The sequence below is a fragment of the Ictalurus furcatus genome, chromosome 9 (genome assembly GCF_023375685.1).
Source record: "Ictalurus furcatus strain D&B chromosome 9, Billie_1.0, whole genome shotgun sequence".
In the NCBI taxonomy this organism is placed as follows: Eukaryota; Metazoa; Chordata; class Actinopteri; order Siluriformes; family Ictaluridae; genus Ictalurus; species Ictalurus furcatus.
The window spans coordinates 16,427,380-16,454,552 of record NC_071263.1 but is presented as its reverse complement, the minus strand read 5'-3'; the positions used below and the strand labels follow the sequence as shown (position 1 = coordinate 16,454,552).

Sequence of the window (27,173 nt, the reverse complement as noted above, 5' to 3'; positions counted from 1 at the left end):
GTGTGTGTGTGTGTGTGTGTAATAATACGTATAGCATGGTAGCTTTGTGGTTAGCACGTTCGCCTCACACCTCCACGGCTGGGGGTTCGATTCCCTGCGTGTGTGGAGTTTGCATGTTCTCCCCATGCTGTGGGGGTTTCCTCAGGCTACTTTGGTTTCCTCCCTCAGTCCAAAGACATGCATGGTAGGCTGATTGGCATGTCTAAAGTGTCCATAGCATGTGAGTGTGCCCTGCACTGGATTGGCATCCCGTCTAGCGTGTACCCTGCCTTGTGCCCCATGGTTCCAGGTTCCCTGCGACCCTATAGGATAAGCGGTATAGAAAATGGATGACACCTGTCCAATACCCAGGATCCGTATTGGGCTGATATCAGCACAAACTGGTGAATCGGATATTGGAGAAAAAACAAGAAGGAATTCAATCTGAATAGAAAATATTGAATTTGGAAAACATTATTTCAAACTGAAAATCTTTACAGAAAAGAAACATGTCACCATGCCATCTATCAAATTGACAGTTCTCAGTGGAAGTGCTGAATCAGTGTGCATTATTCATTTATTCTGTAGCAGTGAACTGTTTTGTGATAAGTGAACATTTTAAAGAAACAGTAGTGTGCATAGTTTTCTCAATATAGCCAACTAAGCTTTGCCTTACTTTGAAAATTGTAGCATATGTCACAGCAAGCATCAAAATGAAGAAAAAGTGTGATCTCTGTTACTTTGATCGTGGCATGATTGTTGGTGCCAGATGAGCTGGTTCAAGTATTTCAGAAACTGCAGATTTCCTGGGATTTTCACACACATCAGTCTCTAGAGTTTACACAGAATGGTGCAAAAAAAAAAAAAAAAAAACATTGAGTTAGCAACAGTTCTGTGGGTGGAAACGCCTCATACACAACACATCAAACCATGCAGTGGATGAGCTACAAGAGCAGAAGACCACATCAGGTTCCAATCGTGTCAGCCAAGAACGGGAACCTGAGACTATCATGGGCACAGACTCACTCAGACTGGACAGTTGAAAATTAGAAGAAAAAAGTCATCTGGTCTTTTCCAGTCTTCATCTATGCAGTTTTAGTGAGTCTGTGCACATGATAGCCTCAGATTTTTTTTTATGTCTCTAAGTAATTATAGGATTAGGGTTAGGGTTTGCAGCATACAGAGGACGCACTCTCCTCTCCTCTGATTTCTCCCATCAGCAAGGAATTTCAACCTGCAGCCCCTCCACACACAGGATTTGTTGTTTTTTGTTTTTCGCACCAAACATAAACTGCTATAAACTGCTGTGTCAAATTCCCAGCAGATAAGCTGCTTCTGAAGTACTCAAACCATCCCTTCTAGCACCAACATTCATGCCACAGTTAAAGTCACAGAGATCACATTTTTTCTTCATTCTGATGTTTGATGTGAACATTAACTGGAGCTCTTGACCTGTATCTGCATGATGTTATGCCCTGCACTGCTTCCACATGATTGGGTGATTGGACAACTGCATAACTATCGAGGTGTATACTTAGTTGTTCCTATCAAAATACACCGTACGTGTACTTAGATTTATATGTACTTATATTAGATTACATTTCAATGCACTATTTACATTAATGGCCTGGATTTTTACAGAATTACAAATATCTGTTTTTATTAGCTATATTTGCATATGCTTCTGTTTTCAGCAAGGCTATGGTGAAGTGGAATGGTGAAGCAGGTTGTGTGAATATTATAAAATGCTCTTTAATGTCCGCAGACGCGCGTGCACGGTGGGTGTTACACAGTATGTGCCTGTGCTCTCGTGCCTTATTCGCGTTGTGTCACTGCACAGTCACTGCATTTTGCACAGGCGGTATTTTTGAAGAGTTTGTGCTTTTCTCTCTCTCTCTCTCTCTCTTTCTCTTCGACCCGCTGTTTTGAGCTGATGAGGATACACCAATCGGTCTCCGCTCTGTGGTTGTTTTTTTCTCTCTCTCTACCTTTGTGTTCAGATCGCCTCACACTCGTGTTTCTCACCCAGCCCAGTCTCCCCCATCTCCCCCCCTCACACTCCTCCCTCAGCCTCAGCATCTCAAAAGGCTACTGAGTGAGAATCGATGGCGCAGAGGCCCGCCTGACAGGACAATAAAACCCCACAAAGAAGCGGTGAGTTTTTTTTTTCTCCTTCGCCTTTCAAGTTATATCACGAAATGACAGCCAGCGAGGCGAGATGGGCTTGGCGTGCAGGCGTAAAAAAAACCCAACGCGTGTTATTCCAGCTGCCTTTTTTTTTGTTGCTACGAATCAGCATCCAGCCTCTCTGATACCCTTCCTCAAGAAGCATCAGTGGCATCCCCTCATTACGCTCACGCGCTCCATTTTCACCTAGAATTGCGATACATTAAGACGCATCATATTACCAAGATGTCGTTTTGAGACTAAAAACGAGAGCAGGTCACTTTTAATGTCGATGCGATGCTTTTAAGCGTCTGATGACAGCGGAGTGAGCGCTCATTGTGCGCTGCGCCACGCCGTAACCAGGCTCAAATGCGGATTGCGGTGCGTAAATAAAAATGCGATGTAGTGCTGTTTGGAGGAGGTCTGCCTGTTTGAAAGGACCTCCCCTGCAAAATTAAGAGACGACGTGCAGCAGCCTGCGTTGGATGGACTGCTCGTTTTAATTGAAGGCGATCGTCCTGTACTGGCGTGTCCCCGTTCCGCCAAAGCAGATGCCCACACTGTTTACATAGCACCCTGAAGGCAGGATGTCATTATTATTAGCCTACTGAGAATGTACTGGAGAATGCATTCTCGAGCTCCCCTCACATATTAGATCAAAGCCTAAGTTACCTTATTAGGCTATAATTGGTTTTATTTCCTCAGCCAGCCATAATAGGCCAACCACATCTTAAGGTGGTTGATTATTTATTTATTTATTTATTTATTTATTTATTTTTAATGGTCTAGATATCATCTGTACAGTGCAATTCCAAACACAGTGTGTCGCATGTAATTGTGTAGTAGATTAATAGAGCCTTTGTGCATAATAACGTGTAGCCTAGATGGTATCCTTGTGAGATTGTCTTTTAATGAAATGAATGATCTGATGCCGGTTGTTCGATGTGTTTAAGCGCAGAAGACAGTTATGTACCTGTTATGGAAGTTAAACCCAGCGTGCCTGGACTCCCAGGCCTGGTTTCAGTCCTTGATGTGTGGCCTTTGAGACGTCCACCATCCCTCGATCCCCCTGCTTTTAATGGAGCCCCCATCTTCTGAGGTGAGAGTGTGTGGCTGCTTAAGCTCTTGAGTTGTATAGTAAAACATCAGAAGAAATGATGAATCCCCTCAGATGAGCAGTAAAAATGAGAGACTTTAAGATTCGGCAAGACCAGCCACTTCTCTACTTATGGAGGTTTTAAATGACCTTGACATTAAAAATCTTCATGGTGTGAGACTGGGCCCTGAGGAGATGCTTTTAAGGCTTGGCAAATGAAAAATGTTCAGATTTACATCAAAACACGTATTATTAGTTTGAAATACAAACTAACCTCTAAGTTAGCTAGTTACTGTTGAGGCCAACAGTTTATATACACATAGGCTAAAGATGTTCAATCTCAGAAATACCATGCATTTCTTTTAGCAAGTCAATTAGGGTGTCTACTTTGTTTAAATCAGAGATTTTGAAAAAAGGATTAGAGACAGACTTATTTCAGCTTTAATTGACTATATCAGAATTACAACGGGTCACAATTTACATATATCAAGTTGACAGTCTCTTTAAACAGTCAGGAAGATTCTGGAATTTGATGTAATGAATTTTAAACGCTTCTCATTGGCCAGTTGTCATGATTAGAAGTTAACTGAGAGTGCATACAGTACTATGTAAAAGTCTTAGGCACATGCAAAGAAATGCTGTAGAGCAAAGATGTCTTCAAAAATAATGAAACTAAATGTTTCTCCATTTAAAAAATACTATAAAGAGCAGTAAACAGTTATAAATGAAACAAAGGCAATATTTGGTGTGACAACCCTTTGCTTAAAAAAAAAGTAGTCTCGGTAGAATTAGTGTAGTTTCATAAGGTAAATGGTAAATGCACACTTATATAGCGCTTTTATCCAAAATGCTTTACACTGTGTCTCATTCACCCATTCACACCAATGGTAGCAGAGCTGCCATGCAAGGCGCTAACTTGCCATCCGGAGCAACTTGGGGTTCAGTGTCTTGCCCAAGGACACTTCAGCATGTGGAGTCATGTGGGCTGGGAATCGAACCGCCAACCCTACAATTAATGGAAAACCTGCTCTACCACCTGAGCCACAGCCACCCCTTAGCTGGAAATTAGCTGTAAGTTTATTGAGCATTTTCCAGATCCAGACACGGTTCTGGAGACTTTGACTGTCGCACTTGCTTCTTATTTATGCAGCAAAACCCAGCGGCTTTCATTGTGTTTTTTTTTTTCTGAAAAGTGTCTCTTACCACTTAAAAGGCTGCTTACTTTACTGATACACAAACATTTTTCTGTAACATTTAATTTTGTAGTGGAAAACTAATGTTTGGGAATCTAAAATGTTTTTGTACTGACTCGATAATGTAGAAGTCATAAAATAAAAATCTATAACAAAGTTTCTACTAAAAAATAGGGTGCCTAAAACTTTTGCACAGTACTGGGTGTGGCAGTAAAATGGCCTACCTTTTGAGACAGTGCCATGATACCATGGGAAAATCCAAGCAACTCAGCTAAGACCTCCACAAGTTTGGTTCCTTCTTGGAGCAATTTCCATACAACTGAAGGTACCACAAGCATCTGTACAAACAATTGTATGCAAATGTAAAAATCTTGGGACCACACAAACACTGTTCACAGACGTCATTCAGGAATAAGGTACAAATTAACTCCCAGTTAATTTGAATGAACTTTAGTCCAAATGGTTCATCTGAACCAGAAGACAACAACGAAACTGGCGAATGAGTTGGGGGCTCAAGTAACAAAGTATGTACATCCACCATTAAGAGACTCCTACATCATCATGGCCTGAAAGGTTGTCATGCAAGAAAGAAGCATCTATTTTAAGACAGGCATATGGCATAAGACTGGCATAAAAAAGCCAGACCTTTTGGAATAGTGTTCTCTGCTCAATTCAAAATTGAATTGTTTGGGCATAATAATCAGCGCTTTGCATTGAGAAAAAGATTGAGGCTTTTATACTGAACAACACCATCCCAAATGTGTAGCATGGGGGTGGCAGCATCATTTTGTGGGGGTGAAAGGGGACTGATAAAATGGTGAAAGTCAAAACTTGGTTGCATTTAGGTGCTCCAGCAGGACCAGGATCCTAAGCATACCTCCAAAGTATAGCTTAAAGACAGAAAAGGGAAAGTACTGGTGTTGTAATCACAAAACCTGACCTGAATCCCATTGAAAATTTGATTTGTGGATGGAACAGAAAAATTGTGTCCAAGCATGGAGGCCCACAAACTTAACTAAATTACACCAGTTCTGTCAGAAGGAATGGTCAAAATGTCCGGCAGTGTGTTGTAAGAAGCTTATGGAAGGCTACCCCAAGCATTAGTTCAAGCAATTAAAAGACAATGCCACCAAATATTACCACAATATACAAAATCTGATGCAGTAAATAATTTTTTTTTTTAATCTCTCTTAGCGATTTTTTTAAAATTTGGAAATAAAGTAAATAACCTAACTGACTTAACACAGGAATAGTATAGTAACATGAAACTATCACATTGAGTTTGAATATCCTTAATCCTAGGTGTATGTAAACCTTTGGATTACAACTGTAGCTCGCTGGTTGTCAGTGTTAATACTCTAACAAAGATGTGCAGTGATGATTGCTTATGCTGGAACATATAAATCAGGCGCACAATAGACTATTGGTTTCCTGTAACTGGACTTAAATTAGGAAATTTCATCAAATGTATTATACATCACAGAATTTGTCACATTATGATGTTTCTAACAGTTTTTAATGCTACTCACTTGTCTCTTTTACATGCCTCAGTTGAAATGGAGGATGAAGATGGCACATGTTTACTTGATGTGTTGTGGTAAGTTCTACCAGACTGTCCTTGCTCAGAGGTTATTATTAGAATTGTTATCAAGCTTAGACCATTGCTTCAGATCTGGTTACAAAGGAAATGCAAAGCTTTAGTCTAATGATATATAATTTAGAAAAAGAAGTAATTTGCTCTTTGCCTTAGATAATTCATGTATTTGTTTTGTGTTACTAGTGACCCACAAGCCCTGAATGACTTCCTTCATGGGACAAAAGAGGTTCACTATCTACTATATACTCACACAAGACAAACTGTAACTTAAGTATACATGCAATAAGTAGTGTCATTATACCATTTAGAATCAAATCATTAATCATGTATGAAGCATGAATAGAATTCACTACATAATTAACAGTACATTATTAACAGTATTAAAAGAATCACACATAATAGTAACAATCAATAATTCTAAACTATGTTTGTAAACTGTCTGTATTTGTATATGGGAGAGAAATTTGGGAGATTTATGAAAGCTCTCCCTACAATTAGTCATCTTCTCCCCTATCTGTTCAAGCAGCTGCTAAGTGGAGACCTGCTCATTAATTCTTCCTCTGGGGAGCCGTCCCTGTTCACAGACACGCCGGTAAGTCTGGGCCTCTGTCCCCATTGACAAAATAGTAGAAGGAGAAGATTTTACCTCTACTTTTGATCATTGTAATCTGCATGTCTCCCTATTTCTTCTAATTTCACCAGCTGTTAATTTGGTCAGTACTGTTAATGACAGTGGTCTGATGATTTCAAGAGTTGGCTTCTATTGTCCCTCTCTGATAACATACTCACTCACAACTCACTAATTGTTCTCTCTCCTCTTTATCTCTCCAGAGCCCTGTCTCTTTGTTGGCAGACGATGTTGGCTCTCATGACACACCTATATCAGGTTGTGTGGATCTCTCCTTCCTGGATGAGGCCTTACTGGCTTCACCAGCAGGAGGAGAGGATTCTGAAGAGGTATGCGAACCTCCACAAGTTGAGGCGGAAGTGCCACAGCAACAGGAAGAGGAGGAGGCGACATGTGACATCCTACAGCAGAGTCTCCAGGAGGCTGACATTACTGAGCACACACTGGCTTTAGAGGCAGGTCTTGCCCAGTCTAGTGAAGCGCTCTCTCTCTACCCATCTGGTATACCCCCACCTTCACCTCCATATATGTCTAAAACACTGAGCATCTCTGGGGTCACAACATTGCCCAGGGACACGCAAGTTGCAGTAGAGCCTCCTCAACCATCCCTGTTAGCTGTGGGACCAGGTTGCCCTTCACTCAAGCCTGTACCACCCCAATTAATGGGGTTGCTACCTGGGAACGTATTTCCTGCACCTCCCACTTCGGACACATCCTTCTGTCTGAGTCGTGCACAGGGTTCCAATATGATCATCCACAAAACCCTACCAGGCCTTACATTGAGCCCTGCTGTTAGGACAACAGCACCTCCAGAGATTATATTGCAAAGAACCCCTCTGCCCATCCAACCCAAGCTGCCAGTCAGCATCCAGCCTAGATTGGTGCAGATAAGCCCAAAACCATCAGAGCAGAAATCATCTCCAGGACTTGCTTTTATTCCTCCAGCTGCATCACAAAATATCCTGTTGTCCTCTCCTGTGGGCTCCAGGCAGTCTCTGCCATCACAGTCTACAACCACACTCAACAAGCCTGTGAGTCTGCAGCTAGTCAACCAAGGAGGCTCAATTGTCATTCAGCCCCAGAGTCTCTTTCAGGGCCAGAGCCACTTTATACTGCCTAGTCAAGGATCTGTAAACCAGTCTGCGAGTGTCTCTAGGCCACTGCTCAGCACGTCAAACAATCAAATGCCAAGCACAGCCCCTCTGGCAGGACAGCTTGTTGATGGCTCACAGATTGTAACTGTACGCCCCAGGCAACTGAATTTTAGCCCTGTGTTTACCACCCCGACTGGGCAGCTCACACTCAGACAGGGCGCTCTCCTTTCCGGACCCCTGCAGCTTCAGTCAGCGCCTCCTACTGTCTTCCAGATGCCGGCGCAGCTAGCAGGGGCCTACTCTGCTCATGCACAGGGGCAGCATGGTGGTGTTGTCCATACTCCTGCCTTAGGGAAGCAGATTACCTTGATCAACACTCCCGGTGTGCTTGCCCCTGATATGACCGCCATATCAATAGTGAATGGGCCATCCGTGGTGCAAAGCTTGCCCTTTGTGTCCCAGGCACAGAGACCTATAGCAGGGGGCCCTGAGGAGCAGCTAAGTCTTCCACAGACCCCAGTGCTTCTATTGCCTGAGAGAAATGCAGCAGATAAAAATGCAACAAATGAACAACTGCAGAGTATCTTACAAGTAAGTTCCCTATTGTTTTGCTTCATTTTAGAAGATCTTTAGTTGTGGTTTATCGAGTATCTCATTATACCAAGCCTGATTATGACTGTACAATATTTACCTGTTCTTTGTTTACCTGTTCCAGCAAGGCACACTGTCTCCTCCAGCTTCAGTGCAAGCTGCTGTAGCCAAAATGCACACACAGCCTTCCCCAGTCATTACTCTTTTGCAGGCACCACCAGAGAGCACCAATTCCCCTGAGCCTGTCACATTATTGTCCAAACACCTAATTACGCACCCAGAGAATCAGCAAGCTGTTGAAGGAGGCCATATACCACCAAATCAAGCATTCATACACCATCCCCTACAGGTAAACCAAGCTGTTGGTTTATTGAGGTTTTTCTTATGGTTATACTTAGTCATACTTTGGATATACAAGGATTTAAAACTGGTCATGTTTTCAATGCATGTCCTCACAGGAAGCACTTAATCCTTCAGCCTCTGCTGAATCCTTGGACAGCCACATCTCTCCTGCAGCTAGTGAGACAGAGTCTTCACCCATGGTACTGGCTGTGTGTGCCTCATCTGAGGTTCTCTCTGTGCTGTCCGAGTGTGGAGGAATCGCCACTCCAGTCCATTCTGGGTCAGAGCATGGTGACACGTTAGTTTCACCGCCCATAACCCAGTGTTCTGGAAGTACTCCCTCGACCATGTTTCCTACACCCCCGCTTTCAGACAGACAACCCTCCTCAGCATTTGTGGTTCTCAGTGCCAAAATGCAGGGGCAAGAGGAATCCATGCTGTGCATGAGTCCATCTTCAACTCCGGAAAAGATGTGCGTTTCTGAGCAACAGCATTTACCCATCCCTGTATCTAATGGCCTCAATGGAGTCCTGGAGTCTGGCCTTAATGAAGCCCAGCAGCACATGCATCAAAGCAGTAAGTGTGACTGACTTGTATGGGAAAACTCTCATGTGCAACGGCAGCTAGCAAAATACATCATTATAACTGCTTCTCTTTTGGTTCACATCAGAACTCAGAGTTCCTGGTGTAGTAGACGATGAAGAAATAGTCCTGCTGGACCTGCAGGACAGCTTTGAGGGCTTGTCATCAGAGGACACCCAGGGCCACACTGCACTTCAGGTGAAAGTGCATGATTTTCACATGACTTGTTCATTAATGGGCACAGCTGATAAATTAAAATGGCAGTGGACAGTGCATAATGTACTGTATTTATAAATGTATTTAAAAAATAGTGAGTTATGAAGCAGCCCAAGTGATTCATTCACATCCTGCTTCTTTAGGTGCCCTGTGTGATGGCAAGAGAAAGACTCACTCCAGCAATGCGGCAGCAGAGGTCAACAGACATGCTTAGTATTCAATTCAATTCAGTTTTATTCATATGGTGTTTTTCACAATGGACATTGTCACAGAGCAACTACAGAAATGTATCTCTACAGAAATATTCTTAGTATTAAGAACATCATTTAATTAAAAGTTCTTGCGTTTTACATCAGAATTTGTTTTACCTCATGAAAACTATTCATGAAGTCAAAGTTGCAGAGCAATCAGTTCTAACTTATCTAATACATTGCTCGTATATGCATGTGTGTGAAATTCACAGGATCAAGCGGCAGCTTTGTTCAGACTATGACGCTGTTCTTAATCCAAATACTTGCTCTCGGTTCACTTCGCTAGAGGATGCTGTGAGACACCTGTTGCCCTACCATACCTGCTCCAGAGCCTTACCCAGCCAAACTGATCTACTAATAGGTTAGGCTTAAGCCATGCAAACTTCTACACTTGAAACTATAGTTTATAATTACTTAACCTGACTGAACTGGGTTGTTCAAGAATCCAGTTTGTTGCCATTTTATCTACATAGCTGGCAAAGTATACTGAAGTGGTTTTGAAATGAACATCATATGCCACTTTCTTATTCGTCTGTGTTCAGTGGACAAGCAGTTTGAGAATGTATCAGGGCTGCTGCTGAAATGTACTACAGACATGCTAAATAAATACAGGCAGCTCTTGCTGACAGAGTCTCAGGTGAGTCAGAGCATCGCACCATTTACATTTCTTTCTGAAATGTGCCTACCTCCCATATCTGGAATTTTTCAACGTTTTAATTCATTTGAAGGATATATTCTATCAGCAGTAGCTCAAACCAGGATTTTCAAACCAAGAACCATTAACCATTGTGGATGTTGTTCACATATTGTTCATAGCCATGCAAAACTGTGGAGCTGGTTGCAGGAAGTACAGGACTAGTAAAAACACACAAAGTTAGTCATGTACTTCCAGCAACCAGGTCCACAGTTTTGCATATAAACTATATGGCCAAAAATATGTTTACACCTGACCATCACACCCATATGTGGGCCTTCCCCAAACTGTTGCCACAAAGTTAAAAGCACATGATTATCTCAAATGTCCTAAGATTTCCCTTCACTGGAATTAAGGGGCCCAAACCTATTCCAGTATGATAATGTCACTGTGGACAAAATGATCTCAATAAAGACTTGGTTTGCCAAGGTTGGTGTGGAAGAACTCGAGTGATCTGCACAAAGCCCTGTCCTCAACCCCACTGAACTCCTTCGGGATGAATTGGAACTCTGTCTCTGTGCCAGATCTCCTCACCCCACAAAATTGCTCGACTTCACTATTGCTCTTGTGGCAAATCCCAACAGCTATGTTCCAAAATCTAGCAGAAAGCCTTCCCAGAAGAGTGGAGGCTGTTATAGCAGCATGGGTGGACCAACATTGGAATGGAATGTTCGCCAAGCAGATACGGGTATGGTGGTGAGGTGTCCACCCAATTTTGGCCTTTAGGTCCACAAATATTGGGACATTGACAAAATTATTGTTGTAGGTGCCTATTGTATACTGGAGTTGAAATTAAATAATTTGAGGGTATTTATGGGTGAACAATGTAGGTATTACAGCACTTTTTATATGTACTAAGAATTTTTTTTAAGGCAAAGAAGTAGAATGTTCTGCAATGGCCAAGTCAATCACCTGACCTGAATCCAACTGAGCATGCATTTCAAGTGCTGAAGGCAAAACACCCCAAGAACAAGCAGAAACTGATGACAGCTGCTTTAAACCCCTGGCAGACCTGACTGTCAATAGGAAATGATTTGGGACAGAAATAAGTATTTAAGGTGTATTTCACTGTAAATCAGTATAACAGTTCTTGTCATTAATCTGTACAGCAAGAAAGTCCTTCAGCAGAAATGGTGATGCTAGAACGGCTGTTCCTGCAGTCTGAGCGACTCTTACTCGGGGAGGAGAGACGCAGAGCAAGAGGTGATCCAGGTGAGCTCTTTTGAGGTACTCTTTTACTTCTAATGTGTACGCAACAGCATCTTTTCCTCTGATTTTGGTGACCTGGCAGATGTAGCTGTTAACTATGGGAAGAGTGCAAAATTATTTGGTTTCTAGAGGTAAACTGAAAATTCAGAACCAACTGGATACCCTTTCAATCATAAAGAATGAACAGCAAACACTATGAATATTGTATTCATAATGTATTACAAATGCATTTATAACATAGCATTATACAGTACCTGGCATAAGTCTAAATAAAAGCTCATAAGTAATTATATTTAAAGACATGGGTGCTGTATATAAAGTAGTTATATGACTTAATAATGTCGGGTTACCTAAAACACTTATATTTGTCCACAACACCGTTATAGACACTGATGTTGTAATGCACTAGAACACAGGCTGTGGTATAGAATAAAACATGACGGTGTTGTTACAGGAAATTAATCAACAACAGAGTGGTGTGATGTATTACCACCTGCAGTTGATTAGTTTCACATAACAGCACATCCTAAAGTTTTTTTTTTTACTACTCTTATACCACAGGAATTTGCCAATGATTCATTATTTATTAAGATCCTAACAGCTACCTATATAACGTTGTGAACTTTTTTCTCTCTTTTGAAGTTAATGAGATAACACACAGCTTGTCATATTACTGAGAAACCAGAAAGCACAAAGTCCTCTCTCCAGAAGACTGTGGTAAAAAATATTATAATGTGCTAACAGCCAAGAGCATCCATAAATTTTAAGTAATGAGCTTGTTAATGACTAATGACTTCTCCATATCAACAATGTTTTCTTGAATTAAATAACACCTTTAAAAAATAAAAACTTGTATTCTTAGTCCACCATACATTTGATTAATTTTTAGTAACTGCCTTTTCCTGCTTCCATCATCCATCCCTGTAAGCACTTACTAAAGAAACAATAATTTATCGGAATGAGTTACAACAATTACAATGTTACGTATAATGAATTAAATGTTGTGCATTTAAGGGATTACAGTAAAGATTTAATGTTGTTGAACGTCAACAAGACAAACTAGTTCCGGTCATCACTTGTGTTACAGCCACGATAAACCTAGTTCCCTCCGCAACATCTCCTTTTCTCTCTCTCAAAAAAAAACACAGCCTGTCCATTTTTTCTAAAAACTAGAAAGTGTAACATATCTGCACCTCAAGCATTTCAAGCCATGACACCACTCTCAAGCCAAATAAATTTCTCCTAACAAAAAACATCACTTCAACAATTATGCATTTTTTTCTTTGTTAAACAACACGTTTTTAAGCCATTTATTAGATTATATGATGCTTCTGCCATCCAAGTGCCTATGAATGATACTATATAAAATATTAGGTACAACAACATACTAGCGTATTAATATCATCCTATTGTTTATGGTATAGCCAGAACTATACTGTAGTATAGTTACTGTAACTGGATACTGTAAAGTGTCTGAGCCATGCTGTTATAAAAAAATTTTTTCTGACCAATCAGATTTAAGAATTCAAACGCACTGTGAAATATTTTTAAGAGGTATAGGAGTTAAAAGTGAATGAAATTTCAATACATAATACAATCTGCAGCACTAGAGGTGCTCTTTACCGGCTTTAAGTGAAGCGAGATAATCACGAGTGTTTCATATATTACAATCCTGATTGGATTCATGGAAAGTGACCGAATAAATCTTGACAGTTAAGGCAAACTGAAGTTAGCTGAAATATAATGTGTGTATGTGTGACTCATTTAACAGAGTCCTTCCTGATGTCTTTGCGTAAAGCATCGTGGCACCGCGGCACGCTGCCTTCACGCCACTCTGATGCCTCAGCGAGTCCCCCATCGCCCCCTGCATGGGCACTACACTCAGACAGACCCCCAGGTCTTAAAACATATTGTTCCAGGAGCAGGGGGGCGCTGCGCCTTACCATCAAGCATGAGTCAGGATCACGCAAAGTCATCCATAACTCTGCCTGTGATGAGCCACACGTCCCCACTGGACATAAACGCACCTTAGACGGGCAGCTAACTAACAGAGGAGGGAATGAACAGGAAAAGTTGCTCGGTCCTACAGAGACAAGCTCAGAGCAGAAACAAGCGGTGGATGGCATGGACAACAGGACAGTCTGCAATTTTATCACAAAGTCAGAGCACAAATCTGAAAGAGCAGAGGGATCATTTCCAGATATGCATGTGCACCCACCACAGCTTAAAAGAAGCAAGCTGGATGTTGCAGATGGGTTGGGGGATGAAGGTGGCCTGAGTGAGCACCTGCAGAGCGCTATAGACAGTATCCTGGAGCTTCAGCGGCTTCAGGGACCAGCAGCTTGTCTCAAACCCAAACTGCAGCCCTGCGCGCTGGAGCAGAGCATCAGCTGTGTGCTGGAGGGAGAAATGTAATACACAGAACAAGAATCTGCGATACAAAAAAAACAAGTGCCGCTTCCATCCTACAGCTGAGTATAACTAACACTGTCTGACAGACGCTAAATTCTTACTTTGTTCATTCCCACTCGAAGAGGGACATAAAAAAAAAAGGACCTGATGTAAAGCTCGTTAATTATTTAAAGGAGTAGACTGGGAGTCCTGATGTGAATAAATCGAGTGGAGCACCTGTTTTTTTTTTTTTGTTTTTTTTTTTTTTTTTTAAAAGATGCGCCACAGTAATTTTTTAATGTTGGATTTAGTGTTAAGTAAGGAAGCTTCCAATGTGCTTGATTTGTGCCAACATTGACAATGTCAGTTGCATTTGCCGAGTGCCTGTGTGTATTGTTGTCTTTTCTGAATGTATGTCTGTGTGACAAGTACGATAATTCATGTGTGAAGGGGAAAGAGTTTGCTTGGTTATAAATAATATAGTACAGTTTAAGAAAGTTTGTACACTACAAGTGTATAGTATATGGATACTGATGTCCGTTTCAGCTTGTTTATCCCCAAAGAACACACACTTCATTCTGAAAATCACCAGCAAAACTTATTACTGCATTCAAGAGATTCTTTTCTTTAAAAACAAAACAAAAAAAACAAAAAAAACAAAAAACAAGAAGGTCTCCACTTCATATTTGCATCAGTGATTATTGAAAGTAAGATTCAGTTACTCCAGTTACATATTAGCAGGTGTTCTTTTTGTCTGCAGTAAACTGTGATGCATCTTACTGTTTATCAAGGAGATAAAAATGCTCGAAGAGATATTCTAAAATACAAGCAATAATGAGCAGTTGGTCTTGAATACATGGTCGTGCCTCAGTCCAACTTCTAGCCGCTTTTGCTTTCTGTATCGTGATTCCCAGCCGTTCATTGCCTGTATTCTGGCATTAGAAAAATATTATGTTAAAAAACAACAGCAGCAATATCAATGGATCATTGGGTAATCGCTGCAAATTAAGTTGATCAGGATACAGAAAAAAGGTATTTTATTTCATGTTTTAAAATTAGCCCTCCTCCATAAATCACTTGAGTTAACACCACATCCATCAGTACAAATACAATGTTGGTTGTGTGGTCATTGACAATCTTAAAATTTTGTTAGTGCTGTATATCATACAAAGTAAAAACATTTTAAGATGAAGCAGTATGTCCTTGTAAGCAAATATTCAGGATGTATGGAATATATGGATGTGGAACTATGGACGCATTGGGATTTAACAGTAAACTAGGGCTTAAGCCAGATAGAGGTATAGTTAATGATTGACTTTGTGCCATTAAGTTAAATATCCACATGTCCACAGACTTTAATGACTATGTTCGATACAGTCTGACTTTTCAATTTAGACATACTCCCAGACATGCTATGCACTGGTAAACGTTTCAGTACACAGTCACAAAAACTAAAGGTGACGGCATAATGCACTTAACCCTACGAACTGTGACAAGCCCTAAATGTGACAAGGTGCCATTTTTTTGATGGATGATGTCATTCTTCTCCAGTCATTCTCCGCTTTCAGTTTATTAAATACTGTGAATACGGTAGCATGTGTTGGACACCGCTTCAGACTACGACACATTTTACTGACCGATTGTTCTAATGCCAAAATCAAAGAGGCCTTAATTCTGCAGTACCAGATTGTAAAAATAAATAAATAAATAAATAAATAAAATTTAAAAAAAGGGTAATTAAGTGTTAAATCCCAACTAATGACTCTTTTGACCCACTGTCATGTTAGTCATTCATTTGAAACATAAAGAGAAAATCTTTTGTATACATTTTTACAAACTATTTATTTAACTGTGATTTTGTAAATAATAAAAAGTTAAATTGTGAATGGAATGCTTGTCTAACGTGTGTATTTAAAGCAGTGTGGGATGCGGGATGAGCAGGACTCATTCCTTACGTTTTCACTAGCACCTCACAGAGACATCTTAACATTAAATATATATATATATATATATTTTAATAACAATTTAAGGAAACATAGCAGCTTTTAAGAAGTTACATCTGGACAAATGTAAATAAAAGAAAAAAAAAGCTGTAGTTTCTTTAATTAAATTCGGCATGCTCAAATGTGGAAATCTCATTTGCAAAGATCATGATTATGAGAATCACAATAACTCGTTATTGCTAATGGAGCGGTCTCTCTGGCTGTTAAAGGGTGAACTTTAAATGCCACTCGATGTTACAATCATGAGCTATAAACCAAATCAAAGCAGTCAGGGGGAAAGATGCACTAAAATGTGCACTTTGAGGTGTCCTGACTGATGTTCGGAAATTTGGAAAAGCTACACAAGCAGGGTGTGGCCACAAACTCACCATCCTCATGCAAAATAAATAAACGTTCACGAATCAGAGAGGATAAAAAGTTCTAACAGGAATGAGTTAATCATTTTAAGGTGTAAAGTTTAGAATCATGTCAAGTCCATCATAAAAGACCAACATATGCTGAAGAGCATAATTGCAAGTCTAGAAATATGAGGAGTGAAAACATGTAAAAAATAAATACTGTCGTCAACAGCCCCATATTGCAAAACCCTAGATTTACCACATAATTATACAAAATATTTAATAGGACCACAAACCTGCAATAATTTTAACCTATATATATATATTTATTTTAAGAAATCAAGAGCAGGTTTGGGCTGTTAAAAATATACAAGTTTCATTTTATGGAAAGTTGAGCACTGTTCTCCCACTTTGTCATACATACAACATTAGTTCCTGCAACTTTTTTTTTTTTTTTTTTTTTTAAACTCTCATCCCTTTAGTCATCAGTGTTAACTCATCACAGTGAGCCCACAATCAAGAGCCTGTGGTTGGTCGTTCCCAGTTCATCTAGAGTCTTAATACTCGTGCTAGGCTCACTTCATATAGGAGTCAATATCAGATCAGTACAAGTCCATCTCTTAGAAATATACGACACACCATCACAGGTTTGGGACGAGGCCGTCCGGGTCTCGCCCAAACCGCCTCTGCCTACCGCTGTGGAGCGTGTGTACTCAGGTCAGATTAATGAGCAGGTCCTCTCCATACTTGCGCAGGTATTTCTCATGGTTGTGGTCGACAGACCACAGTGGAGGTAGGAAGTTGGGCTGCATGCTGGACAGGAAGTGCTGACGCCAGCGCCGCTCCAACTCAATCAGACCGCGCAGTCCGCTCTCAGCGTACGCCTGTACCACCTTTAGCCCATGTGGCACATAGCTCTCGTTAAAGATCCTATACACACACACACACACACACACACACACACACACACAGGTGACAGGTCTTTCAAAGATAACAAAAAGAGAAGAAATACACCAGTGATGCTAAAGAGTTCCCCCACAATTTTTTTTTTAAAACACCCAACGACACTTATTTTGTACATTTCTATCCTTAAAAAGCTATTTATATTTGATTGAGGGCACATCAAAGATTTATTGAATTCAAGTCATTTGCATTCTAACAAAAGCCAAAAATCAACAAACGATTGTGAAACCTCTAGTTTAGTTCTATTTATATCCAAGTGTAGGGGGAAAATCTGTTAAGTGCTCCTGCACAGAAGTCGATAATTGTTCTGTAACGTGCCTGAAAACCATTACACTGAAGCATAAATAATAACGTACAACACATTTGAGCAGCACAAAGGCTCCAACCTTTGTGTGTTGTAACTACAACTAACAATTCCATATAATAGTGAAAGGAGGAAACAGTTATGACAACTGTTCAAATAAATCATTTATATCCGATTTTAAACAAATACAAGCACTTGCAAAGTTGTGAAGTCACAGAACCTAAGGTAAGCCTAGACATTATAGCTGAAAGTCTACATTTATTTTAAACCCAAACATACTGTAGGGGGTTCTTATTTATATATATATATATATTTATATATATTATATATATATATATATATATATATATATATATATATATATATATATATATATATATATATATATATATAAAAATAAGAACCCCCTACAGTATGTTTGGGTTTAAAATAAATGTAGACTTTCAGCTTTAGTTTGAGGGTATTTACATCCAAATTGGGTAAACAGCACAAGGTAAACTTGCAGCACTTATGTGGTCCCATCCCCCCCTTCACACGGTAAACAGTCTGCACTTATATAGCGCTTTTTTCCAAAGCGCTTTACTCTGTGCCTCATTCACCCATTCTCACATACACACACATCCCCACCCACCAATAGTAGCAGAGCTGCCATGCAAGGTGCTAAATTGCCATCGGGAGCAACTTGGGGTTCAGTGTCTTGCCCAAGGACACATCGGCATGTGGAGTCATGCGGGCGGGGAATCGAACCGCCAACCCTACGATTAGTGGACAACCCGCTCGACCACCTGAGCCACAGCCGCCCGGCCTTTAAAGGGACCAAAAGTAATTGGACAGTTGGCTGCTCTGCTGTGTTTTATTCCCTCAACATTTCACGTACAAGTAAGCAGATAAAAGGTCTAGAGCTGATTAAGTGCAGCATTTACACCAGTATTATCTGCTGCTCTTAACTCTCAATATAAAGTCCAAAGAGCTGTCACTGCCAGTGAAGCAAGTCATCATTAGGCCGAAAAATCAAAACCAACTCATGACAGAAACATTAGGTGTGGCCAAATCAAATAACATACTAGTGAACTCAGGAACACCTAAAGGCCTGGAAGACCACAAAAAACCTGTGGTCAAGTACAAGAATTCTTACCCTGGTGAAAAAAAATCCCCTTCACAGCAATTGGCCAGATCAAGAACACCCTCCAGCAGGTAGACGTATGTGTGTCAAAGTCAACAATCAAGACAAGTCTTCAAAACAGTAAATACACAGGATTTACCACAAGATTTTGACCAACCATTAATAAGCCTCAAAAACAACATGACCATGTTAGAATTTGCCAAAAAAAAAAAAACAAACATCTAATAAACACAGTTCTGTAAGATTAATGTGTACCAGTATGATTGAAAGAGAGGAGAATGGAGAAAGAAAGGAACTGCCCAGGATCTGAAGCATACCACCTCATTATATGGAGTGGGCATGTATGACTGTCAGAGGAACTGGTTCACTTGTATTTACTGATGATGCGACTACGGACAGAAAGAGCAGGATGAATTCTGAAGTGTACTGGGCGATGTTATCTGCTCAGATTGATCCAAATGCTTCAAAACCCATTAGACATACAGCTGAACAGTGACCCAAAGCATACTGCAAAAGCAACCCAAGACATTTATTTAAGGCAAAGAAGTGGAAATGTTCTACAATGGCCTGAATCCAATTGAGCATGCATTTCATTTGATGAAGGCAAAACTGAACAAGAACAACTGCAGAAAAGGCCTGGCAGAGCATCACCAGGAAAGAAACTCACCTTCTGGTCAAGTCCGTGGCTTCCAGACTTCAGGACTTGCAACCAAGTATTAAAAATGACAATTTCATGATTGTTAGTTTGTCCACTTAGTTTTGGTCTCTTTAAAAGGAGGGGACCGTGTATGAAAAAAGAAGAGCTGTAATTCCTACACCACTCAATCAATTTGGATGTAAATCCCCTCAAATTAAAACTGAAAGTCTGCTCTTTGATTTATTATTTAATTTAAACTCCATTACACTGTGGGTAGACTGCAGAGATAACAATAACTGTCAGTGTCCAAGTATTTATAGACCTGACTGTACTCTGCAAAAATCTAGTAGTGTGTTGCACAGCTCTCTCACCTAGTCTCCAAGTTGGCAGCTGTGTGCAGCATTCCCTCTGTGACTTCCTTCTCCTCTCCTTCCTTGCAGAGGTACTCATGAACGACTGACAGGAGCTCTTCTCGTCTGGAAGCGGGCATACTGTCATTGGCACTGAGAAGGGCACGAGCGGCTGATCGCACCCGCCGCCGATCAGAGTCCTCCAGCATCCTTACACCCTCCTCACAGCCCTGTGGGGCAGAGAACTCATCTGCCAGTTGCTGCTTTAGGAAGCCATCGTACACGTTAGATGCCGCGTGACAGGAAGTGCACAGCAGCAGGATATCATGGGAGTTGTGGTCCTTCATTTCAGCAGGGAAGTGACGCCTGTACTCATGTGGAACGATGTTCTTTCTAACAGAGAGAGAGGGGGCAAAAGGTCTAGTGAGACTGAAAAGAACAGAAATCCTATTGGTCCCCTGTGTATGTACATGCCTAAGGGAGGACAGAGTATTGATATTCAGTCAAAAGTAAGCATGCCCAAAAGCACACATTGCTTCAGTACAAACCTGATGTAGGACTCGGCTTTTCCACATACTACACAGAGATTTTCTTTGGCCGTAAGGTAATAGTCCTTCTGAGAGTCAGGGCGACCCGAGGGCTCAAACAACAAACGCACGACAAAGGGTTCCTCACTGACCAGCTCTGAGGAAAAGGACAGAGGCCACACTGAACACCACTGCATGCAGCAGATTTACAAGCTTTAAAGCACCCCAGAAAAGGTCTTTTTTTAAATTAGAGATTTATTGCCATTCTAGACATATACAAGTAGAACAAGATAGCATCCCCCAAAGCCTTGGTGCAAGAAAACATGCAGTGCAAAAATAATAGCTTGTTAACAGCTTAACTACTGATAAATAAGCTTGCATTTGGCACAGGTAGACAATTTGCACTAAGGCTATATTGTATAGACAAAATCATATTACACCCAGAGAAAACTCATCAGGAGCCTCAGAGTTGACCTCAGAGGAAAATAGTGTTTTGTTTGAGACCTCATTTGCATAGTGCAAGATTTTTATGAAACCGGTATTTCAAAGACCAATATCACACTAATGATCAAACATATTGTACAGTCTTAATTAGTCATATAATTAAGACTGTATTTTATTTTATTTTATTCATGAACATTAAGCCAGGTTAGACAGCTAGCAGGAAGTTTCCAGATACCATGTACTCTAATAAATAAATTTGATAATTAGGTCCAAGCAATTGAGGTCATAGCTTGATTCAGGACTGCATATACAATCAGTTTATTTCATAGAAATACTATTAAAGCCTGTATAAGATTGGGGGGGAAAAGAAAGTACCTTTTACAATGTATTAACAAACTGGACCCAAACACTAATCAATATAATGGGATACCAATTGAAGCTAACCATATACACATTTGCGAGATCATTTCAATCTTCTTGAGAAAGATTGCTGGTTCGGCTACAATTTGACTGATTCAGTCAGTATTAAATCAGTGTGTGTGATGTACCTCCTATTCCTTTGTCAAGGTACCACTTTGCTTTTTTCTTGTCACATGTACACAGCGGCTGCCCATCAGGCGCATGAAGAAAGCAGTTGTCATACAAGGGGGATTTCCTGAAAGTGGGTAAATATGTACACAGTGGACCTCATTTATCAAGCTGGATACAAACGGATTTTTTCGTAAATCTTTCAGGAGCAAGAAATTTCATACTCACTGAGCACTTTATTAAGAACATTATAATAATAGTAGGTAGGGCATCCCTTTGCTCCCAAAACAGCCTCAATTCTTCATGGCATGGATTCCACAAGACCTCGGAGAAATCCATTTGAGATTCTGGTCCATGTTGACATGACTATCACGCAATTCCTGCAGATTTTTCAGGTGCACTTTCATGCTGTGAATCTCCCGTTCTACCACGTCCCAAAGGTGTTCTGTTGGATTCAGATCTGGTGACTGGGAAGGCCACTGAAGAACACTGAACTCATCGTCATGTTCATGAAACCGGTTTGAGAATTTTTGCTTTGTGACATGGTGCAGTATAATGCTGGAAGTAGCTATTAGAAGATTGGTATGATGGGTTATGTGGCCTTGAAGAGACGCACTTGGACCTGGCCTGTTTACACAAGGAAGGCTGGATCAATGGATTCATTCTGTTAAAGATCAGACCTGGCTACGTTTTCTAGTCTTCATCTGTCCAGCTTTGGTGAGCCTGTGCCCACTGCAGCCTCAGATTTCTTATCTTGGCCACAGGAGTAGAATCCGACATGGTCTTCTGCCGTTGTAGCCCGTCTGTCTCAAGGTTTGACATGTTGTGCATTCTGAGGTGCTTTTCTGCTCACCACAATTGTACAGAGTAGTTTTCCGAGTTACTGTAGTCTTCGTCAGCTCAAACTGGTCTGGCCTTTGTCCACTGAGCTCTCATCAATAAGGTGTTACCTTGGGTATTGCACCATTGTGAATTAACTCTAGAGACTGCTGTATGTGAAAATCCCAGGAGATCTGCAGTTATAAAACTACTCAAACCAGCCTGTCTCAAAATCAGGATCACATTTCCCCCCATTCTAATGGCTGCTGTGAGCATTACCTGAAGTTGCTGTCCTGTATCTGCATGATTATATGCATTGCACTGCTGCCACACAATTGGCTGATTAGATAATTGCATCAATGTATACGGGTGTTCCTAATAAAGTGCTCGGTGAGTGTATGAATATCTATGCACATTCAATAACTGTGAATTACAGAGGCAGTTGAGATGCATATAAAAATGCAATGCTCTACCTGGCTGAATACCCAACTCCAAGAGGTTTCCGCTTGTTCCTGCGTGGGTCTGGTACTTGCTGATCACCAGACTCAGGACTGTCTACAGTAGACCTGCGGCACCGGCGCTTGCGTTCTCCGTCGTCCCCTTCACTGCGCCACTTGAAGGGCACATCAACCAGGCCCTGGCAGCGGCCAGCCAGCTTTGAGAAGGCAGTCTCGTCCTCGCTCAGCAGGCACGGCTCAGAGTAGAGGCCCAGCAAGTAGAGAAACAGAGAGACTGAGACCTGAGCATCCTGTGCTGCGTACAACATCTAAAGCATATACAAAGAAAACGAAACGTCTGAGAGGAGGCATCATTCTCAAACTGTTGTCAGCATAAATGATTCTTTAAATTGCATGAAACTAATGGTTATATGGTCATACACAGGGAAATTGTGTTATAAATAAGTAAATACAATTTTTGTAGAGTTACAAAAGAAAGGAGGTACTCCACCTGCTCCCGACTCAGGTTTTCAGCTTCCCAGTTACTACAGCGCAGCCCAAGTGATTTATCCAGGGGGATATTGAGCAGGTCTGCAGCCAGGGACTTCAAACTCAGGCCATTATTCAGCACTGCATGCCTTCAGCATTCAGAAGACACAACTGATTACAAAAGGATCTCTGGCTTCACATACAGAAAGTATAACTGAAAGTTGTGCACTGACTTTAAGGTTCATTGACCGAGCAATCATGAGTCACTAAATAAATAAATCTACCAGAGATCTTCAATCTCATCCACAAATGGCTAGTATGACCTGTTGCAATGAGTGAATGAAGGCAAAAAAAAAAAAAGACCCCTTTTTTGCTTTGTTTTAGCAAGTTTTAATTCAGATCAATATCCACAGCAAGAAACAAGAGCAAGCCCATATGCAACATCAGGATTACTTTTTAAACATGTAACAAACTTTGCTTCTTGACAGGAGCAGTTTAATTTTGTATTTCCCCTATGGGGAAATAAAGGTACATCTTATGGCACCCAGTACCCTTCATGACACAAAATATATAAGAAAACACCTTTAAATTTTCAATTATAAATATAATTAGATGAGATCAGATTTATTCACTGACATCTTCATTCTAGACTGGATTCCAATCATATATACACTTCAAAGTATTTTGCATTTTTTCAGAAGGTAGGAGGAAACTGGAGATCATGGGGGGAAAACTTTGCAGACACTCACTAGATCTCAGGACAGAATTGTGAATTAATTCAGGAGCTGTGAGGTGGTTTATATGGTGGCTGTTCTTTCCTAACAGAATTAAACAGGATTACCTACTTCATATGACTGGACAAAAACTGTAATGGAATTCCAGTGGTGCTATTCAGAATTTATCTTTTACAAGGAATGAACTACAGACAATCAATCCTGCCATATTACAGTTCTTTACGATTGCTATGACAATTTTTTCAATACTTAACAGTTTTCCTAAACGCTTAACACCATTAGCACAACATCCATCTGTGTAGGCTACACGATTAACACATTTTTGTTGCTTTGACACAAAATGCATACAGTTAACACAAATTTAAAATGCTTGAACTTCTTTTACACACAAGCTCAACCAAGACCAAAACAATGGATTTTTACTGCCAAATTTCCAAATGCTTTCACACTGTACGTCAGAACAGATAACACCATGTTCTAAAACTAACTTATAGGCTAAAGCCAAAGTGAAGAGCTGTTCACATTGTGAATTGGAACACACATCCCTTGTATTTTATTCCAATTCTACTGAGAAACAGTTGATTGATGTTGTGCAAATAGATCAATCACAGCTGATTCCCATCTAGGATTAACACTCAGGTATTGAGGTTCTTTCAATCACATGACCATATGGTATACAGTAAAATAGGACCTCTTTGGGCTGATCTTGTGTGGAAAAGGAACAATATAGCGCAACAAAAAGTAAGAAAAATGCCTACACGAGGGAGAGGAAGACAAGGGCAAGTAAATATTTTATTATATATATGTAGAGAGAGAGAGAGAGAGAGAGAGAGAGAGAGAGAGAGAGAGAGAGAGAGAGAGAGAGAGAGAGAGTTTTATGACATTGCGCTATGATTGACTAAATGTTCCTGTTGGAAGAGAACATGTGCTAGTGTTTTGGTAGACATAGTTTATTGTGTTAGTGTATTATTGTATTTTGAAATTTAGTGTTGGAGTTTAGTTTACAATGTGTGATTTTGACCATGAAATGAACCGTTTTGCCAATTATGTGTTGGTGCATTGAGTTCAGAAAAATTGTTAAAAGTATTGAAAAAAATTGTCATAGCAATCGTAAAAAATCTGTAATAACATTAATATGCATAGGAAATAAAGTACCTTTATGAAAATTTCATGAGAACTGATTTTAAAGAATCATGCTGTTAATATGGGGGAAATTACACCTTATTAAATCTTCTCATCTTGCAGTTCACTGGCTGTCACCTCAATATCCCCAAGCTCAGATCCTGCATGAGCAGACAGCCAATAAAACACGATTACCAAGATAAAAGGTCATGCTCGTTTGCTCTCTGGGGTGATCAAATATGGAGGAATCAATATGACCTTTTAAGAATATTATTATAGTGCAATTATTATACCAATGTTATTTGACATGTATAAAATCAGCTTTGCTGGGGGCTCAACCCAAAACCCATCCTTAGTTAATCCTCAGCATGTAAAGAGTATTGTTATGCTGGTACATTTCATAACTTTTTGTTTTTAGGTAGAATTCTTAAATTGTAATTCTTTAATGACTAGGTTTGAGTGAGTTTGCAATAATTACCTCTCTCTAAGTGCCAAGTAGCGTAAGTCCACCGTACACACAAGGGCCAGGCCGTGGTCATTGGCCAGACGCTTGCCGTCTTCATAACAGCCAACGCCCACCTTCAGCACGTGAGAGTCTCTCAGCACCTGCAGCAGGCCTTTGGGGAGAGGCAGCTGGGCATCGCGGAACGCCAGCAGTCTGACCAGCATACAGCGGCCCGAGTACGTAGCCATTTGGAGCAAAGACACCGCACATGCTTTGCCTTTGATGGACACCTGAAGGCAAGACAACACCTTGTGAAGGAGGACAGTCTCTAACAACAGGGGATTTGAATTCTTGAAGATGCCCCTCTTACACGCATGCTCTTTACCCATTCACAGTCCAAACCCAGGACAGGAAAGACAGACAGGTCCTTCTGGAACAAGGGCCAGTGTTCTTCAAACTCTTCTGATGAGCTCACCACCACCGCTGGCACCTCCAGTAGCTTCTCAATAGATGGTAGCGAAAGACGTTTGGAAGTTTGTGCTAGCGATGGTGGTGTGAGCTCCTGCTGTGAGTGCTGAACAGCAGTGCTGCTCAATTCCACATGTCCAAGTCGCTCCACAGGCAACGGATGGGGGTCCTTTGGGATTTTGCAAGCTTTTCTCTTCTGTGCACATATACTACGCCACAGGAACAGTCCTCCAAGTGTGGCTCCTAACAAGGTTGCCACTGCTGCAGTGAGAGTATTCTGTCTGGACATCTCGTAATGTGCAGCAGCTCCCTTAGGACACGAAGAAGAAAGAAAATGATGTTTTAAGATTAAGATGCCAAGTTAAAACACAGAACCACAAATCAATGCTCATACAATCTAAAACAGAAGGAAACAAATAAGTGTTTATAAAGCCATCTTATAGTTTCTGTGGTGAATTTCATCTTGATGTTTCTGTTTTTGCTTCATTTCCTTTATGACCAATTTGAGGTCAGCTGGATTATACTGATAGAGGCGATTTCAGAAATAGCAATTACAGCAGCTCTCCCTCTACCAACAACCACAGACTATAGAGACTGCTGCTCATTCAATGCTTTTGGTTTTAAACTCGAAATCCCAGAAATTCAGAAGAAGAAGCTTCTGAAATACTCAAACCAGCCCCTCCAGCATCAACAAGTACTCCATGGTTAAAGTCACAGAGATCTCCCCTCCCATTCTGATGCTTAAAGTGAGAGAGATATGAAAGAGAGAAAGATATGAATGAGAGACAGAGAGACTGAATGGGGAGAGAGCGACTCGGAACACGGACACTCAGTTTTATAACCAATATGATATTAATAAACAGTTCTTCTCTTTCCTGTAATGCTTCATCAATACTGTAAGTGTATAGGGTCACGCAAAAAAAGCTTGCTGATTAGAGAGAGAGCGAGCGCGCGCGAGAGAGAGCGAAGAGCGCAAACCAGATTAACTCTGCGGTGTAAAACGAGCTGAAGTCGTGTGGAGCTGTGTTTCTACTCTGAAACTAATTCATCTTGAAGCGGTGTAATATTCACCACACGACATGTATCATGTTTACTAGCATTTAGCGCGGCTCTGAAATACAAGCCCAGCTGTTTAGCATCGCTAGCCGCTAATTCTGTCACGTATGTTGGTGTAGCAAGCAAGTTAGTACAGTGAGTTATGGTCAAAACGTCGTTATCAGTGAACTGTTTTATATTCTATTAATTGTATAAAAACAGACCGCATATATTTTTTTTACTTACCTCGAGCTGTGAGCGTCCAATTCAAACACATGCACACACTTACGCTGTAATAATGAACAGCTGCAAGACGTCTTCTTCTGTCCCTATATCACAAAACACCGCCGTCTGCTCTGCACACAACAGCGCCGCCAC

At 40.7% G+C, this 27,173-nt stretch overlaps 2 protein-coding genes across 5 annotated transcripts; one reads left to right on the top strand and one right to left on the bottom strand.

Annotated features, from left to right (window-relative positions):
• The first annotated feature begins 1,725 nt into the window (after positions 1-1,725).
• Positions 1,726-14,106, top strand: si:ch211-168d23.3 (BRD4-interacting chromatin-remodeling complex-associated protein). Its single transcript, XM_053632860.1, has 14 exons — positions 1,726-2,133; positions 3,104-3,244; positions 5,986-6,031; positions 6,215-6,257; positions 6,558-6,623; positions 6,863-8,344; positions 8,469-8,693; positions 8,803-9,262; positions 9,357-9,466; positions 9,628-9,680; positions 9,822-10,096; positions 10,278-10,372; positions 11,539-11,641; positions 13,410-14,106. The coding sequence occupies exons 3-14, from the start codon at positions 5,991-5,993 to the stop codon at positions 14,051-14,053; spliced, it is 3,597 nt and encodes a 1,198-aa protein (XP_053488835.1). The 5' UTR covers positions 1,726-2,133; positions 3,104-3,244; positions 5,986-5,990; the 3' UTR covers positions 14,054-14,106.
• A 772-nt stretch (positions 14,107-14,878) lies between these two features.
• Positions 14,879-27,125, bottom strand: exd2 (exonuclease 3'-5' domain containing 2). Of its 4 annotated transcripts, XM_053633322.1 has the most exons (9): positions 27,042-27,125; positions 25,678-26,070; positions 25,326-25,600; positions 23,014-23,140; positions 22,539-22,831; positions 21,267-21,373; positions 20,296-20,431; positions 19,769-20,140; positions 14,879-17,300 (listed from the first exon to the last, which is right to left on the bottom strand). In XM_053633322.1, the coding sequence occupies exons 2-9, from the start codon at positions 26,047-26,049 to the stop codon at positions 17,084-17,086; spliced, it is 1,899 nt and encodes a 632-aa protein (XP_053489297.1). In that variant the 5' UTR covers positions 26,050-26,070; positions 27,042-27,125; the 3' UTR covers positions 14,879-17,083. The 4 variants fall into 4 exon arrangements, with proteins under 4 accessions (XP_053489297.1, XP_053489296.1, XP_053489298.1 ...); XM_053633321.1 differs by lacking the exon at positions 27,042-27,125 and having other exon boundaries at positions 25,678-26,680; XM_053633323.1 differs by lacking the exon at positions 27,042-27,125 and having other exon boundaries at positions 25,326-25,582; positions 25,663-26,679.
• Between the last annotated feature and the right edge of the window lie 48 nt (positions 27,126-27,173).

What these genes read in the sequence shown, in the direction of transcription:
- si:ch211-168d23.3 (XM_053632860.1), top strand. Translation starts at nt 5,991, where the DNA reads ATGGAGGATGAAGATGGCACATGTTTACTTGATGTGTTGTG. An exon ending in TCATACACCATCCCCTACAG is followed by an intron (nt 8,694 to 8,802) that starts GTAAACCAAGCT and finishes ATGTCCTCACAG; the next exon opens with GAAGCACTTAATCCTTCAGC. An exon ending in TCTTGCTGACAGAGTCTCAG is followed by an intron (nt 10,373 to 11,538) that starts GTGAGTCAGAGC and finishes TAATCTGTACAG; the next exon opens with CAAGAAAGTCCTTCAGCAGA.
- exd2 (XM_053633322.1), bottom strand. Translation starts at nt 26,049, where the DNA reads ATGTCCAGACAGAATACTCTCACTGCAGCAGTGGCAACCTTGTTAGGA. An exon ending in TGGGTTTGGACTGTGAATGG is followed by an intron (nt 25,601 to 25,677) that starts GTAAAGAGCATG and finishes CTCCTTCACAAG; the next exon opens with GTGTTGTCTTGCCTTCAGGT. An exon ending in CCTTGACAAAGGAATAGGAG is followed by an intron (nt 20,432 to 21,266) that starts GTACATCACACA and finishes CCTTTTCCTCAG; the next exon opens with AGCTGGTCAGTGAGGAACCC.